The sequence below is a fragment of the Diadema antillarum genome, unplaced genomic scaffold (assembly GCF_040938485.1).
Source record: "Diadema antillarum isolate AM-2024a unplaced genomic scaffold, OU_Dant_1.0 seq00000547_RagTag, whole genome shotgun sequence".
NCBI lineage: Eukaryota > Metazoa > Echinodermata > Echinoidea > Diadematoida > Diadematidae > Diadema > Diadema antillarum.
The window spans coordinates 461,116-485,167 of record NW_027271493.1 but is presented as its reverse complement, the minus strand read 5'-3'; the positions used below and the strand labels follow the sequence as shown (position 1 = coordinate 485,167).

Genomic DNA, 24,052 nt, shown 5'->3' with positions numbered 1-24,052 from the left:
ACCAACATAATCACAATGTATGCACATGATTTGCCTTTCCAAACAAAATGTGATTTTCAAGGTATATTTACTGTAATTGACTTTTAGGTATTAATTTACTAGTAGCAAAATCACTAAGCAATTCAAACCTATGATTATCAATAAATTCATGGCATAAGTGATGCACACGAAAATAAATGATACACACAGATATGAACCTGAATACATCATTTTCACTATAAACTGGAAAACAAACAATACAGTCCTCTTTCCACCAAGCACAGCAAAAATATTACATCCTATAAAGCAATCTGCATACATTTGACATGTTTTTCAACAGTATTAAGTCTATAACCAAAATAACATTTTAGACATTTTGCGAAATGATGCATGAGGTCCGAATGGTCATATGAACAATGAAAAGATATGGTTTTGTTACTTCTGAATGAGAAAGATTACAAACATCACAACTTACAATTACCCATGGAGAGTTATAGGAATACTGGTCCATTAGTGAGTTCAATCAGCTTTAGAGAGATGCACAACACAGATGTGTGTTGCATGATATAAAAAATGATCCGCTTGCTGCCACCACCAAAAATTTTGCTGTATTAGTAACGACAGCATGTCGCTAAGAGGGATCTCTATCATGAAGAGATTTGCAACAATAGCATCAGCCTAAAGCAACCAATCAGCTTGCACAAATTTTTTGAAAGACTGTTGCTGTGGCGACCAGGCTGAGAGATGCTTACCTTCTCCTCTGCGTTGTTGTGGAGGATGATGGGAAACACCCTCTCCTTCAGTCGCAGGTCGGGGTTCTTCTTGTTGTCGCAGCCGTAGATAAAGACGTTCTGCTTGCGACTGTGACCGTGGAGATCGCAGTACACCACCACCTCTCTCTCCTCCAGCACTCTGGGTAGGTGAAGACGGAAATAATGTGAAGAATGGAAAGCGGTCTCTTCCAATCTATAAATAATAGGGAGCTTAAGATTTTCACAACATAGACAACAGACAGACAGAAAAAACCCCATTCTCATATTTTTTTCTCATCTATTCTCATGTCGCTCATAGGCAAATTTGCTTCTAAAAATCAACCTAGTGTCGTCAGAGAGCTCCATGATGCAATGATCCTATGGGGGCACAATTTAACTTTTTATAGGTTGCGTTCTTGCATAATCTAAAGCTACACTGCAACACGACACAGGGAAAGAGGAGAACGGCCAGTGCAATCGTCTTCTTGGACATCCGCGTTGCAAATCTAAAGCTCTATATTGCAGCACACAGCAGCTTTACACAACGAAACACAAAGAGTTAATCAATCAGTGTCAAAGGTCATGTCACACTTACTTCTTGACCATAGCCTTGGTGTGCGTGACGGAGGGAAAGGAATCCTTGAGGATGGTCTTGTAGTTGCGGTTGAGGTCGCGACCCGCCAACGAGCACCGGTAGTTGCCGACGATGACGCCGTCCGGATTCAGCATCGGCACGATCTTGAAGACGAACATGTCTCTCAGAAGCTATGGTGGTGCAGAGAAGGAATTCATGATGATATGAGCATTTATTTATATGATGCAAACAAAACAGCAAAAGGAAATAAAAAGTAGTTTTTTTATATAATCTACCAGTTTGATTTCTAGTTGTTGTTGGTTTTTTTTTGTATGGGTATCTGAGTTGAGGACGGATTGATTTTGCTACAATACGCTTTTCCCATAGACCTCTGCCCGAGTATACTCGGGACTCGTCCTCAACGGGTTAATTGATATGAAAGCACAATTGAGTCATCGAATGACTAGTTTGCAAAGCAAGTTCTGTTAGACTCTATTAAACTAGAAATGTCGCTATGGCGACTGGTATGCCTCCGCCATAATGCATGATTCTCCTAATAGGTCTATAGTACATGTGGACAATGTGTGATTACATTTTCACAAAATTGGCAAAATATTAAAATGACATGTTTGTCACAAATGTATTGAACGTTTACCTTCCTTGACCTATGTTTAATTGGATGAATAGGAGAGCATGTATTTGGGAATTTAAGAACTTTAACTTGACTTTGACCCTTTCATAAGTTTATGCACTGAGTAATTTTCAAGGTATGGAGAAAAAGTGCAATTTCTGTATTGAACAGTAAATTGTTATCATTTTCTTCTGGCCTTTGATTTATAAGAGAATCACTGTCAGGCAGAACATACATAAATATGTACTAAGTTTCAAATTAACTTGAGCCACTTCCGAGATATGGAGAAAGAAGTAAGTTCAGCACTTTCACTTGATCTTTGACCTTTTGACCTTTGACCTTCTTGGCAAAAAAAAAAAAAATCCCAGAGAATCTCTATTGGGTTATACATGCATACCTCAAGTTAAAAAAAATAATCCTGCTGGCATTGCATAAATATAAGGAAAATAGTAAAATTTTGAAGTATTGTCCTTGACCTTTGACCCCTGACCTTTGACCCCATGAACCCTAAATTCCCTAGATAACCACTGCCAGTCAGTACATGCATATATACTATGTTCCATGAAGATACCTTGAACAATTTCCAAGATACAGAGAAAAAAGTGAAATTTTAACATTTTACTTGACCTTTTGACCTTTGACCTTTTGACCTCATGACCCCAAACTTTCACCAGAGAATCTTAATTTGGTAATACATGTGTACACTAAGTTTCAATAAAATATCTTCAGGCATTGCATAGATATGGGGGAAATAGTGAAATTTTAAGCATTTGACCTTGACCTTTTGACCTTTGACCTTGAGCATGTGCACCCAAAAGTTAATAGGCACAACTTCACCCCCTAATACACATACATGCCAAGTTTCATTAGGATACCTCAAAAGGTTTTGGTAGTTACCCTGTCCACAAAATTCATTACGGACGGACGGAAGGACGGACGGACGGACGGACGGAAGGACGGACGGACGGACGGACAGACGGAAGGACGGACGGACGGACGGACGGACGGACGGACGGACAACCCGAAAACATAATGCCTCCGGCACCACTTCGTGGCGGAGGCATAAAAACAAGGAAAAAATTGTTCTGTTGCAGAAAAAATAATTGAGTAGAAATAACTTTGCTGTTGACAATATACACATGTAGTAGGTAATGACACATTATCTCCTTCATCTGTGGGGGCAGCACTGCATAAACCACACAACTCTTAAAGGCCTAAGGATCTAGGAAGGAAGGAATGAGTTATTAAAAGACCTTGGCATCAGGCATCTCGCTGGTCAGGTAGTCAAGGAAACCTTTCATCATCCAGCTTGAGTTGGTCTCACCTGGGTGGACGCGAGCTGTCACCACGACTGCTTTCTTTGCCTGGCATGACAGACAAAAAACACAGAAATAAACAAATAAATGTGACCAATAAAACAAAAGGATCTGAAGGTTGAGGAGGTCGATTTTCTGGAAATGACACGATATTATTTTGCTTTGAATTCATATATAACAAGACTCATAAAAGTACCAGGTTGTGGAGGTAACAAAGATTTCATGAGAGCATGTTGAGTGGTCTAGGAAATCAGCATTTTGAGAAAACGAAGTTCAAAGTTTTCCTTCCGACGCAATCATGATCAAGGGGAGGTAAGACAGAGTTCATCTCTGAACAATACAAAGTGTGCTCATAGCAACCTCCATGATTTTCATTCAACCTTAGCGCCAGCGGTCTATTTGAAGCATGACCAATCAGTAACGAGGACGCACGCACTGACCAATAAGATAACTCCCTCATTGGCAATTTGGCAAATAGGGGTAGAGTCTATCTGCAGCACTAAAGCCAAATCTTCAGACACATTTCTGTTCTGTTGAAAGTCGGAAAATCGTGGCTCAGAAAAATGCTAATTTCTTGCCTTTCCTTTGATCATTCAGCTTTGATTTTTCAGCACATAATAGACAAAGCACCAGACTACAAAAACAGAAACTCAACCGTCTCAGTTCTGCAGTCAGCAACTTTTGGATCCTTTTGTTGTGGCGGGTCACAAATCGTTGGTGGGGTGACAAAACCTCGTATCTCAAAAATGTCAAATGTTCAGGAGAGCTAAAAAACATGGCTGCCATAACATGTAAGTCAATGGAAACAGCCAACTTTTATTTATCATTTGTGACCTTATTTTTGCAGATGGGCATATAAGGATTGGAAATTACATAGTAATGGTTCCTAGCTTCAATATAATGAAGAAAACTCATTTTCACCAAATATTGAGATACGAGGTTTTGTCACCCCACCAACGAAATATCGAATCCTGCTCGAATATGTATGCCCGCGATTTTCATCATGGCTACTAACACACTGATCAATTCAGTGCTTATTTACTTCGACGTAGGGCAATTTGTCAATCAGTTGCAATGAAAACATCTTGACGGAAGAATTTCATGAATTTGAATAACATGAAACTTATTCTCATATTTGGAAAACCTGTTTTTTCTTCTGAATTTCTTCATAATGTGTAGAAGGCAAAGAATACAGTTGAAATTGTGACTTGATTTTTGGGTAACATGTACTGGTCCATCTAAAGATCAACACCAGAAGCTATCTCCCACCCAACCCCATCTCCAATGACCAACCAGCCAAGAGGGGGCTCTCTCACCTTGGCGTCGTCTGGATTGATAGAGGGGGAAGTGATGGTTAGGAGGTAGACCATGTTGCCGGCGAGGGAGCGACAGAGAATCCGCTGCTTGCAGTACCGGCTGCGGATCGGATCATTGCTCACATTCTGGAGGTAGTCCTGACATTGGGAAAAATGTGAGAAAATGTATTAATGATACACTGTACAACCAAAGCCACATCAATCAAGGATTAAGGATTAGACAAAAATAATGAAGATTTCAGCTTTTAAAGTATGCTGACATGTATTTCTTTGGAAAAATAGATATGATACCAATGTGTAAAAGTTACTGAGCATGAATCACAATTAATATATTTTCATAATTTGAAGTGTTCATCAAGAAAACTGTCTACATGCTACCAGTTGGACAAAATCAAAATGGCTGATATCCCATTTGTGACCGTGCACCTCAAAACGAACATAAAGTCGCACACATTGATTTTGCGTGAGGACTGAAAATAAGTGAAATGGGTCAACCTAGCCGAACTTGACTTTTTCATATTTTCTGAAAGAGCGGGTCTTCTTTTACATCATGCTAAAATTTGGTATCATAAAACGGGCAGGAAAGTGTGTTCTTTTAGCAGTTTATCTCGAACATTTTTGGTAGAATAGTGTGATTAGGTGTGTCTTTAGAATTCCTTTTTCATTTCTGAAAAACCTTGTCCACACTCTTCACTTTCAACTCTAATAACTTTTGACAGGATAGTACTACTGCTTTGAAAGTTGGCATTAATTATGGACAGAATGTGTTAATGAGGCATGCTCAATTTCAGTTTAATCTGATAATCCCTTCATTGTTGTTACTCTGGTGGTTTACTTCCTGTTTTTTGTCCCATTCACCGCACAGCCAGCAAGGTTTGGTAAAGATTACTTGAATAGACACTGTACTTCAGAGCCTCTTTTCTCAGTTCACACTTTTCCTGAGTTTGTGCTTTCTTTCAAATATTTACATTGGTTAGGAGAGTCCATTTGATTTGAGTTATACATCATTTTAAAGCTTAAAGTCTGCTCTTTCAGAATATGGTCTTAACTAAAAATTCATGTCTGGCGACTTTTTGTTTGTTTTGAGGTGCAGGGTCACATTTATACAGGGCATTTAGAGTACCCCCAAGAGCTACAGAAGCATTCTGGATTCTATGTGAGCAGACGACGTGCCATAAAGAGTAATGACCCTCTCGGGGCTACAATGTATACGTTCAGGAGCGCTCCATAGGAATTCTAAACTCTGCATGAATGGTCATCAATGTCTACAGACCTCTAGAAGCAGCATGCAAAGCATGCGCTGCACGTACTAGACGTTCTAATTCCCCACACTTTTGAAGGTCACCAGAACATTTATACCTTTCTCAGCCATCATGGCCCAAATTCACGAAGGTGGTACAATTGAAACCACTGTTTAAACCATAGTTTATGCAAATCTATTTTGCATAAATACGACTGACAGACTGCATACGCCAACAGACGTGCAGTAGCAAACTCAAATTGATATGCGCATGTCAAACGTTTGCGTATTTCATGTTTATTTCAGACCACGGTCTAAATTTGTACCATGGTCTAAGTTTCAACCACCTTTGTGAATTTGTGCCTATGTGTATGGTTGTGATGGGTGATGACTTTCTGTATGAACAAACTCTAAAGTAACAAATGTCAAAGTGCTTCAGGGGCATTCCTGTGCCCAACTTATCATATAGATGGGGTTAAGAATGGCTGTGGACTTTAATACGAGGAGTATGCAACGTTATGTCCCTTACCTGCAGGTCTGAGTAAGTGTACGGGTAACAGTGAGCAAAGTAGCAGACGTCATTGTCGTAGGGGACAGTGAAGGTCCAGGTGAGGGAGTAGTAGAAGCAGCGCTCTCCCTTCATGTCTTTCCGCCTGTTGGTGGCAAGTCAGGCAAGCCGGAGTGACAGGTGTTTGGGGAGGGGGCGGGAAGGTGGAAGGGGCGGGGAAGGGGTGGGGGAAGGGGTTGGGGAAGGGGTGGGGGAAGGGATAGGGAGAGGAGGAGGGAAGGGGTTAGTAATTGAAATGATAAACAGTTGTGGGAGAAAAGAGGGAAATAGAAAAGAAGGTTAGATGGGAAAAGAATGGCAGAAAAATGGATAGGGGAAAAGACAAGGATAGACAGAAGATAAAAGAGAAAAAAGTAAAAGAAGGGAAAGGATGAATGAGACAAGGTAAGACATTGAAAAGTAGAAAGAAGAAAGGAAAGGGCATGGGAGAGATATGAATAGAGAGAAGGTAATAGACAGAAAAGATGAGCGGAAATGGAAAACAGGGAAAAGGAAAAGACAAAAACAGGGAAAGAAAGAAGAATAGGGTAGAAGAGAATAGAATAGAAGAATAGAAAGAGGTTAGGAAATGAGAAAGGATGGGACAGTTGAAACAATGGGGCAAGGGAGAGATAGAAGAGTAAAGTTGAAAGATGCAAACAGAAGAAAATGACAAAAGACAGGGAGAGAAAGGAGGGGAAGGTATGAAAGGTGGAAAGGAAATGAAAAAAGGGAGGATAACAGAATGAAAGGATGGTGAGAGTAGGCTAGGACATGATTAGGATAAAGATGAGTAGATAGAGAGAGATAGAAGAGAAAGGAGGATAGATGAGTACGTGAGGGAAACATGGATGGAGAAAATATCAACAAAAGGGGGGGGGGAGGGTCAGGAAAAGTCAAGATATGGGATTTTAATTTTGAAGGAGAAGGTGGGTGAATGAAAGTATTTTCGCGTTCATATGAAGGGAAAGATGAGGTGGGGAGAAAGATCAAAACAAGTGAATCACAGTACTAATAACTTTTATCAGAACTTGTCACAGAAAAATCAACATGTTCCATTTCATAAACTACAGCTGTGGGGATACTGTAACAAGCTCACAGATATATTCACCTGTTAATAATCAAGATTAGAGATTTAGAACACGAAGTATATAAACGTAATATATCAAAGACAACAGAGTCTGAAGCCACAACTGAGAAAACTTTGAAATATGATGATTTGCCTGAAAATCGAACATACACTATTTGTTAAAAATCAAATGCTCTACCCCTGGGATATCAAAGCTACATTGTTACCAAATTTTACAGCTTTAAAATGTTAACTTAAGAAATTTGAAATTTAGGGCTTTCAATCATGATCATTTCATTACGCTGTTTTGATTGTCCTAAAATAATCACGCACATTTCATCATGCCATTAAAATGCAATATGATAACAAAGCAAATAACGCATAATATTAAAAGTTGGTTTCTGGTTTTTTGCTATGTTTTCTGTAAAAAAAAAATTTCTTTGTATCGACTATCATATCATTTTATATTATTAAAAATATATCATTATATCAATTGACAGGTAAGGGGCTAGAGATGTTCTTTACATGACAAGGCTACCAATAATCAACAAAATTTCTCAGGCTTTTGAGGATACAGAATCATACTGTACATACATGTGTAACATACGATTACGCAAGAATTATATGATACATATATCCATATATACTTACAACGAACTTACAACAACATAATGAGTTTTTATTAGTAGTATACTGGCATATATTATACATTGTATCAGTAATAACATTGATGCAAATTTTGTGAAAAAAAGAACAGAGTGTAGGATATAAAGTGATATGAATGGTTGCGAGAGATGACTGTGTCACTTTTCAGCACTAGCAGTACATCCCTGTTTAGAATAAAGAATAGACACTTTGCTGAAAGGAAAATCCTAAATGTTATGAAAATAAGTCAACAAATTTCAAATATCCCATGTTTCAGCAATGACTGATTTGATAATGATATAAAATAGATAAAATAATGAGTTCCACAATAAAACAAACATTAATGCACCGCTTTGACCCCAGAATAGAGTATCGTCTGAATAGATTACACACAATGAAAGCATTGCAGGTGAATGGTATGTGTGACATAGAGGGGCTGGGGGGTGGGGGGTTCAGAAAACTGGTTTGCCAGGTGCAAGATAAATTCTGGCAAAGTATATTAAGTCTTACAAGCATTATTTAAGTACATATTTAGAGCTTGATGGCAAAATTAATTTTTCTCTATTCTTGTTAAACTGAGATATTTGTGATTAAAGCTGCTAAAAAACAAGGAAAATAATAACAACAAAATATGGGATATCTTGAATCATAACTTCAACGACATTCCTTGTTTATACAAGCATAATGGTATCAATGAAAAGGTTTTACTTTGAACTATTGGATGATTGATTTACTTTAAAATGTTTCAAAATGGGTGCTTTATAGTCCATCAGAGCTAGGACAGAATGGTTACACAATAGGCTTCTAGCTGTGTTTAATGTCCAAGGTATTCCCAGCTGATAGTGCACCTAGTTACAAGTTTAATGCAGACTTCCCAACCTTTCTGATTGAAAAATAGGGAAGATTTGGCATAAAAGATGGGGAAAAAAGAGCAGTTCCCATGGGAATGTGCAGTAAAATTACCAAGAAAAATAGGAAACGCCTATAGATTGAAACAAGAGACAGGACTGGTTAAAATTCAGAAGAGTTGGATGGTCTGCTTTGTGTGTAAAGGCAAAGCGCTACGTGTAGCTCATTGGTATAATGGTATTGCGGGTATTGTGCAGGTATAGTATCGAGTCGAGATGATGGCTTGCACTGTGCTCTGAAAGAAATCTAGCAAAAGGTGATTGCCCCCTCTCCAGTACTCGAGTCCTGTGAGAGAAGGTATTATCACAGTGCTCATTTCCACTCATGTGATCAAAAGCAAAAACAACAGCTGGAAGAAAGCTGCACATTAATCAATGTGATCTGATTTAACAAACATGTGAATGTGCCCACTACAAATGCTTGTATGTTGTATAAACATACATATGTGTATACAATGTACAACTGTAGCTGCAATGAATTGCTCTCCAGGAAATAATGTAGAGTGTGTGAAATGCATTTTGTAGGTGCCAGCTTGATTGCAGTGTGACAACGGTTAAAAAAGAAAAAAGAAAAACAAAAATGCAGAGAGACACTCTATTAAAAGACAAGGAATACTACTTTCATTAGGCTACACCTATACACGTATTCATTCTTATTTCCATTACCAACCACATAAAACTGTATCTTCGGCAGGTAGAGCAGGGCAGGGTTAACAATATTTGTTTTGTACAGTATGTACACGTGTATGTGCTCAGGGAAGCTGTGGCTTGGCCTTCAATTCTATTGGGTGAAGAGGGTCAGGAATCATCCACTTTGTGAATGGGGGTGGCATGTTCTTAGTAGGAGGGATGGGATAAGGGAGGGTGTTACATAGAAATAGAACAAGAGAGAGGTTGAACACACCCTGGATAAGTTCACCTACTATTAAATCACACATACACAAACCCTCTGTTAAGAATTATGATGCTTCCTCTATACACCAAAGAAATAGAACAAAACCCCACAGCTGTCAGACCTGCAGCACAATTTTATTTCAAATAATATACAACCCAGTCACCTGACATTAGAAATAAACTACACAATGGCTCCCTTCACACTATTCTTTAAACTCTGAATAAAAATGGCCTTGAATAGAAATACGGTGTGTTTTAGTATTTGCAAAGTGCCTCAGAAGATATTGGCACCTTTAAGCTCATCAAGAGATATCACGTCTTACCATCTTCACCATTTCATTATCTTTATCTGCATTCCCATCTTTTACCAGTTAATTACACTACAATAAGTTTTACCTCAATCATATACAAAGAAAATCTAAAATGCTGCCAGAAACATCTCAATTTCTCTTGACACAAAAGGGGGTCATAATTTTGAGGTAGCATTTCATTTCAATATTTGATCAATATCATGTCCTTCCAGTTTAAAAGTTTCATTTCTTTTACTTTACTTGAACCTTCAACCACAGTTCATGGTGAGTTTTTTTTTTTTATTATCTTTATTCAATTGCTCATACATGACAAATGATTGTTCCAAATAGTAAGAGGCTGAGTGAGGACCAATTAATGCAATTACAAAAGAAAAAGAAAAGCAGATGTAACGTTACAGGCATTATTTACTCTTTGAAGATGAAACAAAGACCCAGCTTTAGTGCTTCAAAATAGTTCTAAAATGTGAGCTATGGTGCAGGGATAGCAACAACCAATGTAAAAATTCGTATCAGTATAATCAATGTTAGTACTGTCAGATATAGAAATGTGAACAATACTTATAATAAAAATGTTTCTAGACTGAACCGTCTGGTGGTTTATTGAGAATAATAAGTGATATCTCCTTTGGCTTTATTGTAATATTTTTATATGGTAAAATATTTTGTGATAAAACTGACCTAAATATAACATACATTAAATGTCAGTGGTATTTCAAACATTTTGAATATCGCCGTTCCCAATTGTAAACAGCATCTGTAAGGGGGACTTGCTTCACTATAAGAATGTACCGTCAATATTGTTTATATGAATATGAATATCTACAGCAGCTGCACACACATATACATGCTATTTGTTTGGCATGGGGTTGGAGCAAATGTAAAAATTACTGATTCTCTTTTTTAGGGAGTGGGGCACACAAACACCATGCATTGGCAGTTGCATATGTGCGTCTGAATTATGAAATATTGGCTTACCGTCAACATACCCAGTCTACCTTACAGCAGAATATAATCATCAATTTAGTGCTCATTGCATGACCTTGTAATATTCAGGGTGCAGTATATGAGAAATTGAAAGCATTTGTGTTACAAAGTCATTACGCCTAATAAGCATGACTTATTCAAGGGGAGTAAGAAAAAAACAAAAAAAACAAAAAAAACACCCATTTCTACCACATATGGCATACTCCGTGATAGACTGATATGTGTGTGTGTGTGTTGCGTGCATTTCTGCGAAGTGCATCAAATTGACTTTGCAGTGTTTTCCCAAGAGATGAAGAAAAAAAAAATGGCAAGCCAGTAGGAAGTTTTTTTTTTAATGTTTTGATGAAAAGGGGGGGGGGGATTACAATGATAGCATTGGTAGGAATTTCCTGATACGCTGCTTGCCAATATGTCAATGTATCTTGAATGAGGTGAATAATTGCAGTGTGTGGTGGCTGTGACTGAAACAAGCTATACGGTATTATGTTGGAACACACATTAGAAGACTGAACTAGCTCTTTAATAGTACAATGACAGATATATATTGTAATACTATGTCATATCATATTATATTGTATTACATTCCATTACATTATATTATATTATATTATATTATATTATATTATATTATATTATATTATATTACATTATATTATATTATATTATATCATATTCTATCATATTATATTATATTATACTATATCATATTGTATTTTATTATATTATACTATCATTTCACATTATAATATACTGTATTATACTAAATACAATATTAGATTGTATTATATGATATCATATTATATTACATTGCACTACATTACATATCATTGTCTGTAATAATGATAATGATAGGCAACAAAAAACAAACAAATAAACAAGAGATTACAAGTCACCATATTGGCATCCTCCTTTTATCAGATGATATCTTTTGAAATGAAAACTACTTTATTTTTCTTTTTGGCAATCATGTTGTATGCAGGAGTTAAGAGCAGAAGAAAGGTTAATGAAAAACATTCCCCGCCAATATGTCCTATCCAACAAAGATTAATTGCGATTAGTGGAATGGTTAGGATGGTTACTGAGGTATATTATGAAATGAAGCCGCAAGGGATCATGAGAAGGATATTGTAGAGGGAAGAATTTTACAATAATGATGGTTCTACTTAACTTTTCTTGACAACCCGACGGCTGAACGTAAGGTGATAAAAACAATAAACAGTGGGCACATGCTGCAATTTGATTTGGCAGCATAACATAAAAGACTGAGATAACATTCAATACCCTTTAACATTGCAACAAAACAACAATCATACCTGTGATAAGGAAATATTTTAAGTAATACTATGCATCTGCAACCGAGGTAGAAGTAATTTTCTTCTCTCTCTTTTTTTTTTCCAAATGGCAGAATAGGATTATGTTACTTTGTTCTTCTTCACAAAAATAAACCAGTAAAATGGATCCTGTTTAAGGTCAAGATCATTTTAATGTCCACCAACCCACACAATGCTGCCATCAATCAACAGATACAAAAACATTCTACAACAATGCGTTCAAACTACATACAATTTAACATGCACAGAGGATTCTGCTGTCACACACGATGTATAGTTTTACCATTTGACAGTGTGTGGCAAGCTGCAAATTAGACACATACAGATGTAGCCTTGGCAATAAATTGAACAAAAAGACAAACACACACAAACAAACAAAGCAGTCTTTATGGCAACTATCATTGCAATTTGCTCTCTATATCAGGAGGAAAATGTCATGGGCACAAACTGAATGAGAGCATGCTTACGGCAAGCCAAATGTCCCATAAAAGCGATGAACTGAGTTCATCGTTCGATAAACCAATTTGTTTTTATTTATGAGACATTTGGCTTGCCACGCACGCTGCATGCAAGCATGCACTTCTATGACATTGCAGCTCCTCAGACTGCAAGGGTACAGCTACAGAAACACCACTCACATGACATTTCTCTCTCTGAGCCCCTCCCCCAAAAAAAGAGGAAAATAAAGTTGTGCTTGCTTTCAATTGCCACAAACAAAGTGAAAACGCAAAAGAAAAACAAATTGGGATAGTATCAAATCATGCATTTGATGAGCTGTGGTGCACAAGACCACTACAGCAACCAAAGAATGCAAAGAACAAATAAGAACATTCACTGCTCTTTTCATGGATACTTGCCCACAGGATTTAAGGCTTGGCCCACTAGTCTAAGGACTTGGCCTATTGGACTATTGAATATGGCCTACTGGACTCAAAACTTGGCCTACTAAACATAAGACATGTCACAATAGACTTTGATAGGACTTGGCCTATTAGTTATAAGACTTGTCACAATGGACTTTGATAGGACTTGGCTTTACACTGGGGTTGGGACCAGGATCTTTACACATGAGTAATGGACTTGAAATTAGCGATGGGACCAACCTGACGTCGTTCTTGTAGTACTTGATGTCCTCCCCAACCCTTCGCCAGCCGATCCCTCTGGTCTGCGCGTCCTGCTCTGAATACATCAGTGGCCGCATGCCACTATTATACAGGCTTCCAGACTGAAGAAGGTAAGCATGCAACGATTATTAAATAAGAAAAATAACCACACATGAAATAACAACCATACATGAAAAACATTAAATATTACACACATTTGTTTCACCTAAGTATAGAAAAAGAAGGACAGGGAAAAAAAAAAAAAGATGCTACAGTATGTCTTGCCTACTTCCAATAACAATTCACACCATTTGCTCATTTTGATGTGAAATTGCTCAAAACTTATATTCAGGAAGAAGACAAGAATCATAACTGCGTCAGTGACCCCTATCACAAAATCATATTATTTTCTTTGATAGCTGGAATCACACAAAGCAAAACTTTGAAAAGTTTACGAAGAATTACTTCAAGAACAATTCTGAAAGTTTGCTTGTCCATTCACACTAGTGGCCGAACTTCACAAATTTTCAGCTGAGTGTATTCTGAATGCACAATCTTTGAGAAGATTTCCAGTGGTTAGGGAAATTTCCTTAGTTTTAGAAGAAATGTAGCAGGAAGTTATTCAGGAATTTTGTGTTCAGACTGGCAATACTGTAAAACATGATATATTCGCGGCATGAATTTTTTTTGCGAATTGGAGCCGACGGCCTTTTTTGCGGCATGACATTTTCGCGAACTGCCAGTGGCATTCAATGCATATAGTGTAAAGCAAGAACTTTCGCGTGCATTTTAATTTCGCAAATCTTGGCGCTCGCGAAATTCACAAAATCAAAATGCACGCGAATATTCCTCATTTTACAGTACTTCGAGAACTTACACTTTCAAAAGTTTTGCCGGTGTGACAGCAGTTCATGATAACGAAAGGTGAAGAAGGTTTGATTTTTTTTTTGTTAAACAAAAGCACAGGATTATTACAAGAGGTGACATCAACCTCTATCTGACAGGCAGGATGAAAGATGGTGAATTGAGCAAAAGACAATTTAAGGGTGGTAGTTACTGCTGTATTCTATATCAGTGACCATGTCCAAGCTTAAACCAGTGTGCCTTTGATGTTAACAGGTTGGGTGTAACTACACTTCCCAATTTAAATTGGACTGTTTGGCCATTTACTGATAACAGGGCATTGGATTTGACTGTGAGTTGGACAGTGCAGGACAAGTCATTGACTTTAACAGTATTTTGTCCACAATAAGTATTTTATAAAACTGAGCAAAGTCTTCTCTTTCTTTCCAGCCCCATTTTGCTCATTAACCATTGTTCATCTGGATTCAGAAATACAATAAGTCACTAAATCTTAAATTTGCAACATACAGTGTATTTTAGAAAGATTGTAGTTACGTTTCTGTCACAAAACTGGCCTTTTGTTTTGAAAAATTCAGTCATTTCCATCTTTATCTCCCTCTACCACAGGATAGGCAGCAAACTTGTATAAAAAGACTTGCCAATTATGTCAAGAGATAATGATATTCACAGTAAAAAGATTACCCAAGAACTCATTAGGTTAATTGCCATTGAATACAAATCAACTCCAAATCTCACAAAGAACTGGACACTGACAGTTACTCTTGTTTACATACTACACTAATTTGGAGAGTCTATGTGCCAGGTCAAAAGGAGCGAGGCACGTGCAATAATCTAAAAACATCCAAAAGTTTTCAGAAAAAGCAACATTGTGATTCCTGCTTTATTTCTATAAATTTGCTTTGCCAGTGTGAACAAAAGATTGTTGCTTTTTGTTGTTGTTGTTGTTAGAAATTCAGCTTTTCCATACACATGTAAACATGGCTTTAATACCACATACAAACAAATACTGTAAAACACGATATATTCGCGGCATGAACATTTCGCCAATTACAGCCGATGGCCTTTCTCGCAGCATGACATTTTTGTGAATTGCAACTGGCATCCAATGCATATTGTGTAGGCAAGAATTTTTGCTTGCATTTTGATTTCGCGAAATTCGCGAAATTAAAATGCACGCAAACATTCCTCTTTTTACAGTATCATATACACATATATTGTCACTCTGCAAACCACTGGTAGCTGGCTGTCTTCAATGTGTTCAAGGTACCAAATTGAATCAACAAAACAGCTGTTGCCTACCTTCATGAAGTTGGTGATGGTGAAGCGGTAGCGGACGTTCCGCCGCACGTTTGAGAAGCGGAAGTAGAACCACTGGGTGTGCTTGCGGGTGTATAGATCATACCGCAGCTCAAGTTCATACTCATGCTCTGACCTGGAATGGTGGAGATGAGAGCAGAAATGAAGATCAATATTAGTTGAAAGCAAAAAAGATCTCCCAAGTCTCCCAAGACTGCTATTCTTTCCGTAGCTTTGTCTTCCAAAGGGGGTGAAAGGGGTTGTTCTATATTAATGAAACAGATCCTAATTGGATTGGTTGAGAGCATGCATGTGACTAGGCATTTATTTTGCCTGACACATAATTTTGCTTTTAACTGCTGGTCATAAGTTCAGTATAATGACCAGTGAGATCCAACATTAGATCTAAGTTAGATGTAGACCTGGTAACATACAAAACTGTACACTGTAATAGCATTATGTGGGTGATTTATCAAATGACAAGGACCTGCTTCATCATTTTATAAAACAAATAGAACACTAAATGTTTGGCAATCAGTGTAATTACTCACACTTGGTACCTTTGAAACAGTCAAAACACACTCTGCTATTGCCTCAAGTGTGTAAGACTGCTTGGAAATATCATGTGTGGTTAATTTTTACCACTTAATGCCCACACTAATGTGTATTTTTTATGTACTATTGCACAGTCAGGCTTTAGAATGTGGTCATAGCATACCCACAAAGCACAAGTCATTGTTTTTGTTTATGCTAATTCATACTAATAAGGGAATGGCACATATGTACCACAATTTATACACTTTGAAATGCAAGGATCAACAGGGTAATATGGGGGAAAACATGCTGAATTTGGCAGCTGTCACACTGCACTCCATCAAAAGCAATTGGGCCATTAAAAACTAAAAGTCCAATGCCTACCATTCATAAAAGATATACAACTTGTATACTCCATCAGACCCATCATGCCGTTAGCAGCAAACAGGAATTGTGCAGTTAATTAGAAACAAATTTCCATACAATATAACTTGTATTTTTGTGAAGAATTTTACATATTTCCACAGTTTCATTGTTTTTATAGTGACTAAAGCATGTTATGTTTCTATCAAACTTTGCGACAAGAAAAAGTTTACTTAATACCGGTATAAAACTTGGACCCTAATACCATGTTCTGCATGGTCTTGGCCCAGTTTCTACCAGTACACAGTGACATATACGATAGATGGTACGATGGTCCATAATTTCACTTTCTAAAGTGAGACCATTAGGCCTGATGGTTCGAAGGCCAACAGAAATTTTCTTATGGTCTTTGGGTCTGATACAGATTTTCTAGTGGTTCAATATTTCTTTCTCCATATTGAAACCATCATGCCCGATGGTTCTAATGGTCCATCAGCCTATATGGGGTAGGGTAAGAAGAGTAGGGTACAAATCCTCAGTTCAGCACACACAACAAGTGAAATACAAAGTGGTATATTTATCTTTCCAACTGACAAATTTATAGACTTTATTTATTTACACAATAAACATGAGCTTATATGTACATTCTATCATAATAATCGTGATGCAGACAGTCTACATGTATGTGATGTACGACTGACGACATTTGGCGATTGAAAACTTGTGAGTAGAAACTATTGATGGCTTTTAAGAATAATAATTGAAATAATGAAAGCCCAACATACATACAATGTACATGTATAACAGGACAGAAACAAAGGTAACAGAGTTCGGCAAGATTACCGGAGATTATCATACCTTAAAGAGACCAATGGTATTATGTGCCACGCACTTTACTCTCACTTGCCAAGCTCCTTCACCGGCATTTCACTATTCCATCCAAACTTAATTTAGTTGTACAGTTAGCAAGTCCAACTCATGTGTAGCAATGTGCTCTTATTATCTCAACCAACAGGGAGGTCACAGTAACACAAGAGGGATTAGGGTGATTAAGTAATCTCTATTCTTTGACAATTAGATTAAAGATATCTGCGCCAATCAGCAAAATAAGCACAGGGAAGGTTAGGTGAACTACAAATATTTTTTTTTCTTGTTCTTTTTTTAGGACATGATATCACCTTCTCAGGAGCAAAAATCTAACAAGTGCAGAAAACTTGTCAAACTTCAAGCAGGGACATGGAAAGAAGACACTCTCCAGGGGTGTGGAATCTTTCATGCAGCCATGTGATGCAGCGGCACATTCTACTAACTATACTTTATCAAACTTTGTGCACATAATGCACATATCAAACACCTTTACATACTTTCAGTTCACTTTGCATACTTTGGCACACAGTATCTTCAGGACAGTAGACCTACATTTCATTCTGTCAAAATGTGAACTGCACAATTGACACAAATGAAATAACTCACAAGTGTTATGGGGTTTTCTCTTTCCCAAATCGAGACACATTTAAATTTATGACGTTTGTAACAATACCAGCCTACATGAGGCTGGCATCTATACCACAAGTTGACGCTGTTCCCACATACAAGGTCTTTGTGAACTATAATCCTTGTTCTTTTTACATCCTTTTTGGAATGCTTAGAATGTGATTGTTGTATCTTTGATCTCTGTGTTAGTAGTTTTCCGGTCCCATGCCATCCACTTCTCATGCACACGGCTTTGACATACAATAGGAAGTTTTTGCAAGCACGACGCGGCCGGGATTTGAGCGTGCTGTGTGCAAAATTTGCTTCTGCGCATGATTAAATCCGAGAAGTGTCCCGTCCTGGGGAAAACGAGTATGATATAAATTTAGTAAAAATAGTGTTCGGTCCCGATCGGCCATAATCTGGCAGAACTCCCTAAGTCGATTTTGGTCGATTTTCAGGTTTTGTGTGTTTTGTGTGTTTTTTCTCATGCTCTTTCAAGTGGGCCAAGAAATGAGTTGTGATTCGGTACAGAAAGTTATTTTTAGAAAGTACTTTTGGCAATATTCCTCAGGAGAGAGGGCCATTAATCTGGCAGAACTGCATAAGGGCAATTCCATGAGAAATGTTCACTTTGGTGAAAAAATGAAGTTTTGAGTTTCACTTAAGTTCTCAAATATTCTAAGAAAGTAACATATATATTTTCATTTTTCACTAGTCGCATCTTTGTTATTACAAAATTTTGTATTTTTCTCAGTCAATGAAAATACTGTATGATGCGTTGCAGTGATGCAAAAATTTGGCTATTTTTAAAGAGTTTAGTGTTCCTGTCTCTAAAGAAGGCCAGATATGTCCTAGAGGCCTTGTTCACCATAGTCCAGTGTATATACATGTATCAATGGAAAATCACAACCAACTTCCTCAGCATTCATCAGTTTATGACCCATTGATCCTCAAAGTTGTGTGATTTCTATAACATTTGAAGCGTCATGTCCGTTACGTTTTTTACTATAAGTTTTCATAGCCAAGAGGAAATTAGTGTAAAGTTGCTGCAAATTCATTTTCTATGTTAGGATTGAATCCCCTTGCATGTGTGAAAACCACTTTTCTATACCACTTCTAGTTTTCCTGTAAATGGCGTAACGGACATGACACTTTGCGTAACGGACATGACACCTCATATTAGACAAGTGGCAGAAATAACACTGTGGCCCAGTGAAACAGGGTGGTGATTAGTTTTAATTGCTTGAGGATAGTAGGACATTTCTATACTTGAGTAAATGATTAAGTCTGCACATCACTCAATAAAACAAAAACAAGCAGACTTTGCTTTCTGCCACTGGAAGACTGTTGATTTTAGATGATCTTGCTACCCTGTTACACCAATTTGATCCATTTCCACCTCTTGTAATCCTGACTGATAAACAGCAGCTGTCATTCCAAGGAACATTTAGACAATGGAGTTTTCACTGTTGGCCTTCCCTTCAATACTTAAAATGAGCACTTTCTACATATAAGTACATTGTAGACCACATTTAATACATATATCCGCCATGGAGTCAACACAACAGCCAGGAACTCCTGCACAAATGGATCCTCGTGCATCCAATGAACATGATCACTGATGATACAACAACAAAGAATCCAGATGTCACCAGCATCAATGTCTTCAATGATGGTGTTGCCTCATAATTTAACAAAAAAAAGTTTGTGCTGCATCCATACATGTACCTCTCTCATCTCTATGACTCTATAAATCCACACCTTCAGTGGCAGGTTAATGAGATATCACTTGCCAAGAGGGCTGAGAATGGAATTGTTTGCTTTATTAAGCGTGTTGACAGTACATGTAGCTCTATCGTCAGAGAAAGTCGGTCTGAATGCTGCCTATCCATTTCATCAATACAACTAAACTAGATGTACCTCTATGCCAAGGGATATACTGGTATATATGACAGCGCACAGCATCGTACAAAAAGCACAATTTTGAGATGCTATAAGAAGATGTTTATCCACTGAAAGGTACACTGTATAATCATTTACAACCAGTTGGTAGGGAAAGCATCCAGTACTTCAAAAAGTCCTACTCACAAGCTGGTGAGAATAATGTAACCAGTACACCACTCTGGCAAGCCTTAAAAGTGCCTAAGCAAGCAATAAGTTGATTATACAATTTGTACGAGTTGAATTTGCCGTGAAGAAAACAAGATATATTGTTGCCCAGGTGACCACTCTACATGGAAATGGATTATATATGTTGTGAAAATTCTCAGAAAAAAAAAGGGCTTGATCATTCACTTCTAGCCAAGAAAAGAAAGCATTTGTTGACAATGATAAAGTACTGGTACTAGCAGTGGAAGTTTTTACAATAGTCTATCCAAGATTGGATAACAGAGGATGATTCTACTCCAAGGATGACATTAATGCCAAATGAAAGAACTTTGCAGAAATGAAATTTACATACATTGTACGATACCTTATTTATTTCAGATGATAACACTAATTTGATAATGGTACCAAACAGTTTTGTGGTCCTGTTTCATCGCATAAAAGTTGATGCAATCCTGAGTGCATTCTAATGATGTTTTATTCAAACTATTTATTTCATACAGATTTGGTTCGTTCTGTTTTCTTTGCCTATCCGCAGATATGGAGACATGGTTTTCTGTGTTGTACATGTATGCCATTGTGGTACTCTGGGCATTGTACTCCATGTGCTTTAGAGTAGCTGTTAGATCACTGAAACCTGCAATAAAAGGACTTTTTGATGTTTTGTTCAAGAGCATAATGTAGTTAGCAGTGTGCAGTTATTTTAATCTTTTTATTTTGAAACAAAGAAGTGAAAATACGAGTTGTATGGTTCACCTTACAAAAGGTGTCATGTCCGTTACGCTAGTGTATAATACTAAGTATCAAATATTAGGCCACTAAGAAAAAAATAACCATAGTATAAGATAGTAATATGTCCTATTTTGCTATGGTGGGTGGTAGTAACTGGAAATTTGTCTCTAATTGTAGCTAGCTGGTGCAGGAGCGAATTTGTTTTATATTTCTTTGTTTTGTAAATATATACAAAGACTAACCCCCCTAAAATGATATAAATACAAGAAATATTACATGATTGCAGTTATGATGTGTGTCCCTATGTTCTAACCTTACTATGCCAACAATTGAATATCTGCTGTACCTTGTAATAAAAAAATTCTCTTAGCTTACAAAAAGTGGACAAAACTGTCATGTCCGTTACACTCGAAGTGTCACGTCCGTTACGCAATATTTTAAACTATTAAAAAAGAATGAACAGTAAAACTACTCTAAATTAGGACTTCATGAGTAAAGCATGACCTAAAGGTTTAATCAAGACCAAAACCAGCTGCATCTTATCCAAAAATTCACAGGAATTTTCATAATGGTAAGTAGATCAAAATGCCTTGTCCATTTAGTGTCATGTCCATTACGCTCGCTAAAAATGCAATTTCTCAACAACCACTTGATAAATTTCCATGAAATTTTCTGTGAACATTACATATACTTAAATGTGTCTGATAAACTCAATTAGAATCTTTTGGAGACTCCCAATTTCACTGTGTGATGGTTCGAATCACAAAAAAGTGGTCTGAATGTCATGTCCGTTACGCTGGAATTGACCATAAGTCGACTTACGACAGCGCTTGGACAAAGGTGTTTCTGCATCCCGTACGGACATGGTATATCCTAACATGTGCATGCGTGGCCTCGGTAGCGACGAACGCGCTGCACGTTGTTTTGAAGTTAACCATAGCAGTACCTACTACGCGACATCTACGACAGTCACGCTAAAGCAATAGATCCAAAAGTAATAACACTCGTTACTCTTGGGGGGAATTGCCACTTTCTTTCCCTTCATAGACTGGCAGGCTTCAAAACAGGTCAATATGCGGTACGCCTTACTATTAAGTTTTGTTACAAGCTAAGGTTTTTTAAGCCTAGAGCATTTCTAGATCCAACAAACATTATAGATAGACTAGTTTGCATCCTGTCTGACATCACGCTCCAGTCAACTTTAGGCCTAGGGTCTACTTAGTACTGCAGCACATGTCCAGCATTGTTAGTGTATGAAATCAATGTACTGTGAGGTAGGTCACGCGAACAACAATACAGGTAATGTAACGATAATCCATAGCTTCTCATTTTGTTTTTCATTGTAATAAGCGATTAGTTGTCTTGGATCTATGAGATTGATCTCGAGAAGTTTAATGAATATCGAGGATACCGTCCACAACAATGGCATTTTCGATCAAATCCTAAAGACGTCAGAAATTGTCCATCACTAACACTTTTACAAGTTTACTTTCTATACCGGTACCGGTAGAGTTCTTCTACAGTAGGCTACCTACTAAGGATTTTTAGGAAGATCTCATCATGCTGTTACTTAACTTAGGCCGAATCACCGGTTCTTCTGTCTTACTTAGTATTCTATTTTTCTAGATTTAGTTCAGCATTGACAGTCTTTAAGTCTGTAACATAAAGAATATAGTATCTACAGGTTAAAAGCCAAATTATAACCATTTAGCCCTAGAATTAAGATCTAAAAGATCTAGATCTGTGATCTATACTACTTAGTACTAGTTTCTATAGACACTAGGCAGGTTAGGCGTTACGTTGTTGTTAGATCTACTAACGTGAGTACCGGTACCAGATCCCCAATAGATCGTCTAGCTTTAGATTTAGACCCTACCTAACAGTTAGATGTAGATCTAGAGTCTAGACTAGTAGATAGAGGTCTACTAATTTTCATTGATTTTAGTCTGTTAATGATGCCCCAATATGGACGTCTGGATGTAACACTTATTAGACCTAGGAATAAGACGATCTAGTAGGCCTAGAAAGAGTTCTAGACCGTTATAGGCCTACATAGAGGGTAGAACACTACTACCCTACTCCCTACCCTTATAAAAATCTTAGGTTGCGGCAAGCTTGCAGCAAGCTTGCGGTAAGCTTGCGGCAACCTTAATTAGCTTGTATTAAAGAGTGCAAGCTTGCACATGCTTATTGCCATCTTACTGCAAGCATGATACAAACTTGGCATCCCCTGGTAAGCTTGCTGCAAGCTTGCGGTAAGCTTGCTGCAAGCTTGCGGTAAGCTTGCAGCAACTTACCATTAGCTTGTGGACGATTGCAAGGTCGCAGATATGATTGCAAAAATAATCGCAAGCTTGCAGATTGTGTCGCAAGCTTGCAGATAAGTTTGCAAGACCATATGAAAGCTGTGCAAGCTTATGACAAGCTTGCGGTGAGACAACTAACAGCTCTGCAAGCTGGCCGTAAGCTTGCAAGTAATGCAGAAATCTCCGCAAGCTTACCACAAGCTTGCAGGCCATTATCAGAATTTCTGTGAGCTTGTCGCAAGCTTGCAGGTTGTTAAAGAAAACTCCTCAAGCTTACTTAAGCTTGTGAACTGTGATCAAAATCTTTGCATGCTTGCTGCAAGCTTGCGGGTTAGAACTTCGCAAGCATGCAAAATGCAGTCAAAATCTTCGTGAGCTTGTCCCAAGCTAAAGCTTGTGGGTAAATTGTTAGAGCAAATTCTGCAACCTTACCGCAAGCTTACTGCAACTGTATGGCCACAATCAAAATCTTTGCAAGCTTGTCGCAAGCTTATAGGTTAATTGATAGAGAAAATTGCCTGGTGCCCTCTCAGTTACAAAAAAGAAAGTTACTTTGTTCACTCTGAAATTCAAAATGGCGGTTTGACTGTTTCTGTGTGCAGCTTAGATTTAAGGACAATAATTCTGTTAAAGGTATGAAATTGATTAATACTATTATAACTAACTGCATGCATTAACATGCTGAATAACTTCACCATATTTTCATTCCCCATAAACCTCAATAATCTACCCATTTTAACAAAGTAATCATAGTAACTTCCCCTAAATGTGCAAT

General features: G+C 37.6%; 1 protein-coding gene across 1 annotated transcript in view; it reads right to left on the bottom strand.

Moving 5' to 3' along the window:
* LOC139734804 (uncharacterized) overlaps positions 1-24,052 on the bottom strand; it is a 185,587-nt gene that overhangs the window by 32,926 nt on the left and 128,609 nt on the right. The window contains exons 9-15 of the mRNA XM_071645589.1: positions 15,764-15,896; positions 13,601-13,722; positions 6,338-6,461; positions 4,569-4,706; positions 3,190-3,300; positions 1,327-1,496; positions 732-891 (exon numbers count right to left, since the gene is read on the bottom strand). Coding sequence (XP_071501690.1) covers positions 732-891; positions 1,327-1,496; positions 3,190-3,300; positions 4,569-4,706; positions 6,338-6,461; positions 13,601-13,722; positions 15,764-15,896 — 958 coding nt within the window. The remainder of the gene's footprint in view (positions 1-731; positions 892-1,326; positions 1,497-3,189; positions 3,301-4,568; positions 4,707-6,337; positions 6,462-13,600; positions 13,723-15,763; positions 15,897-24,052) is intronic.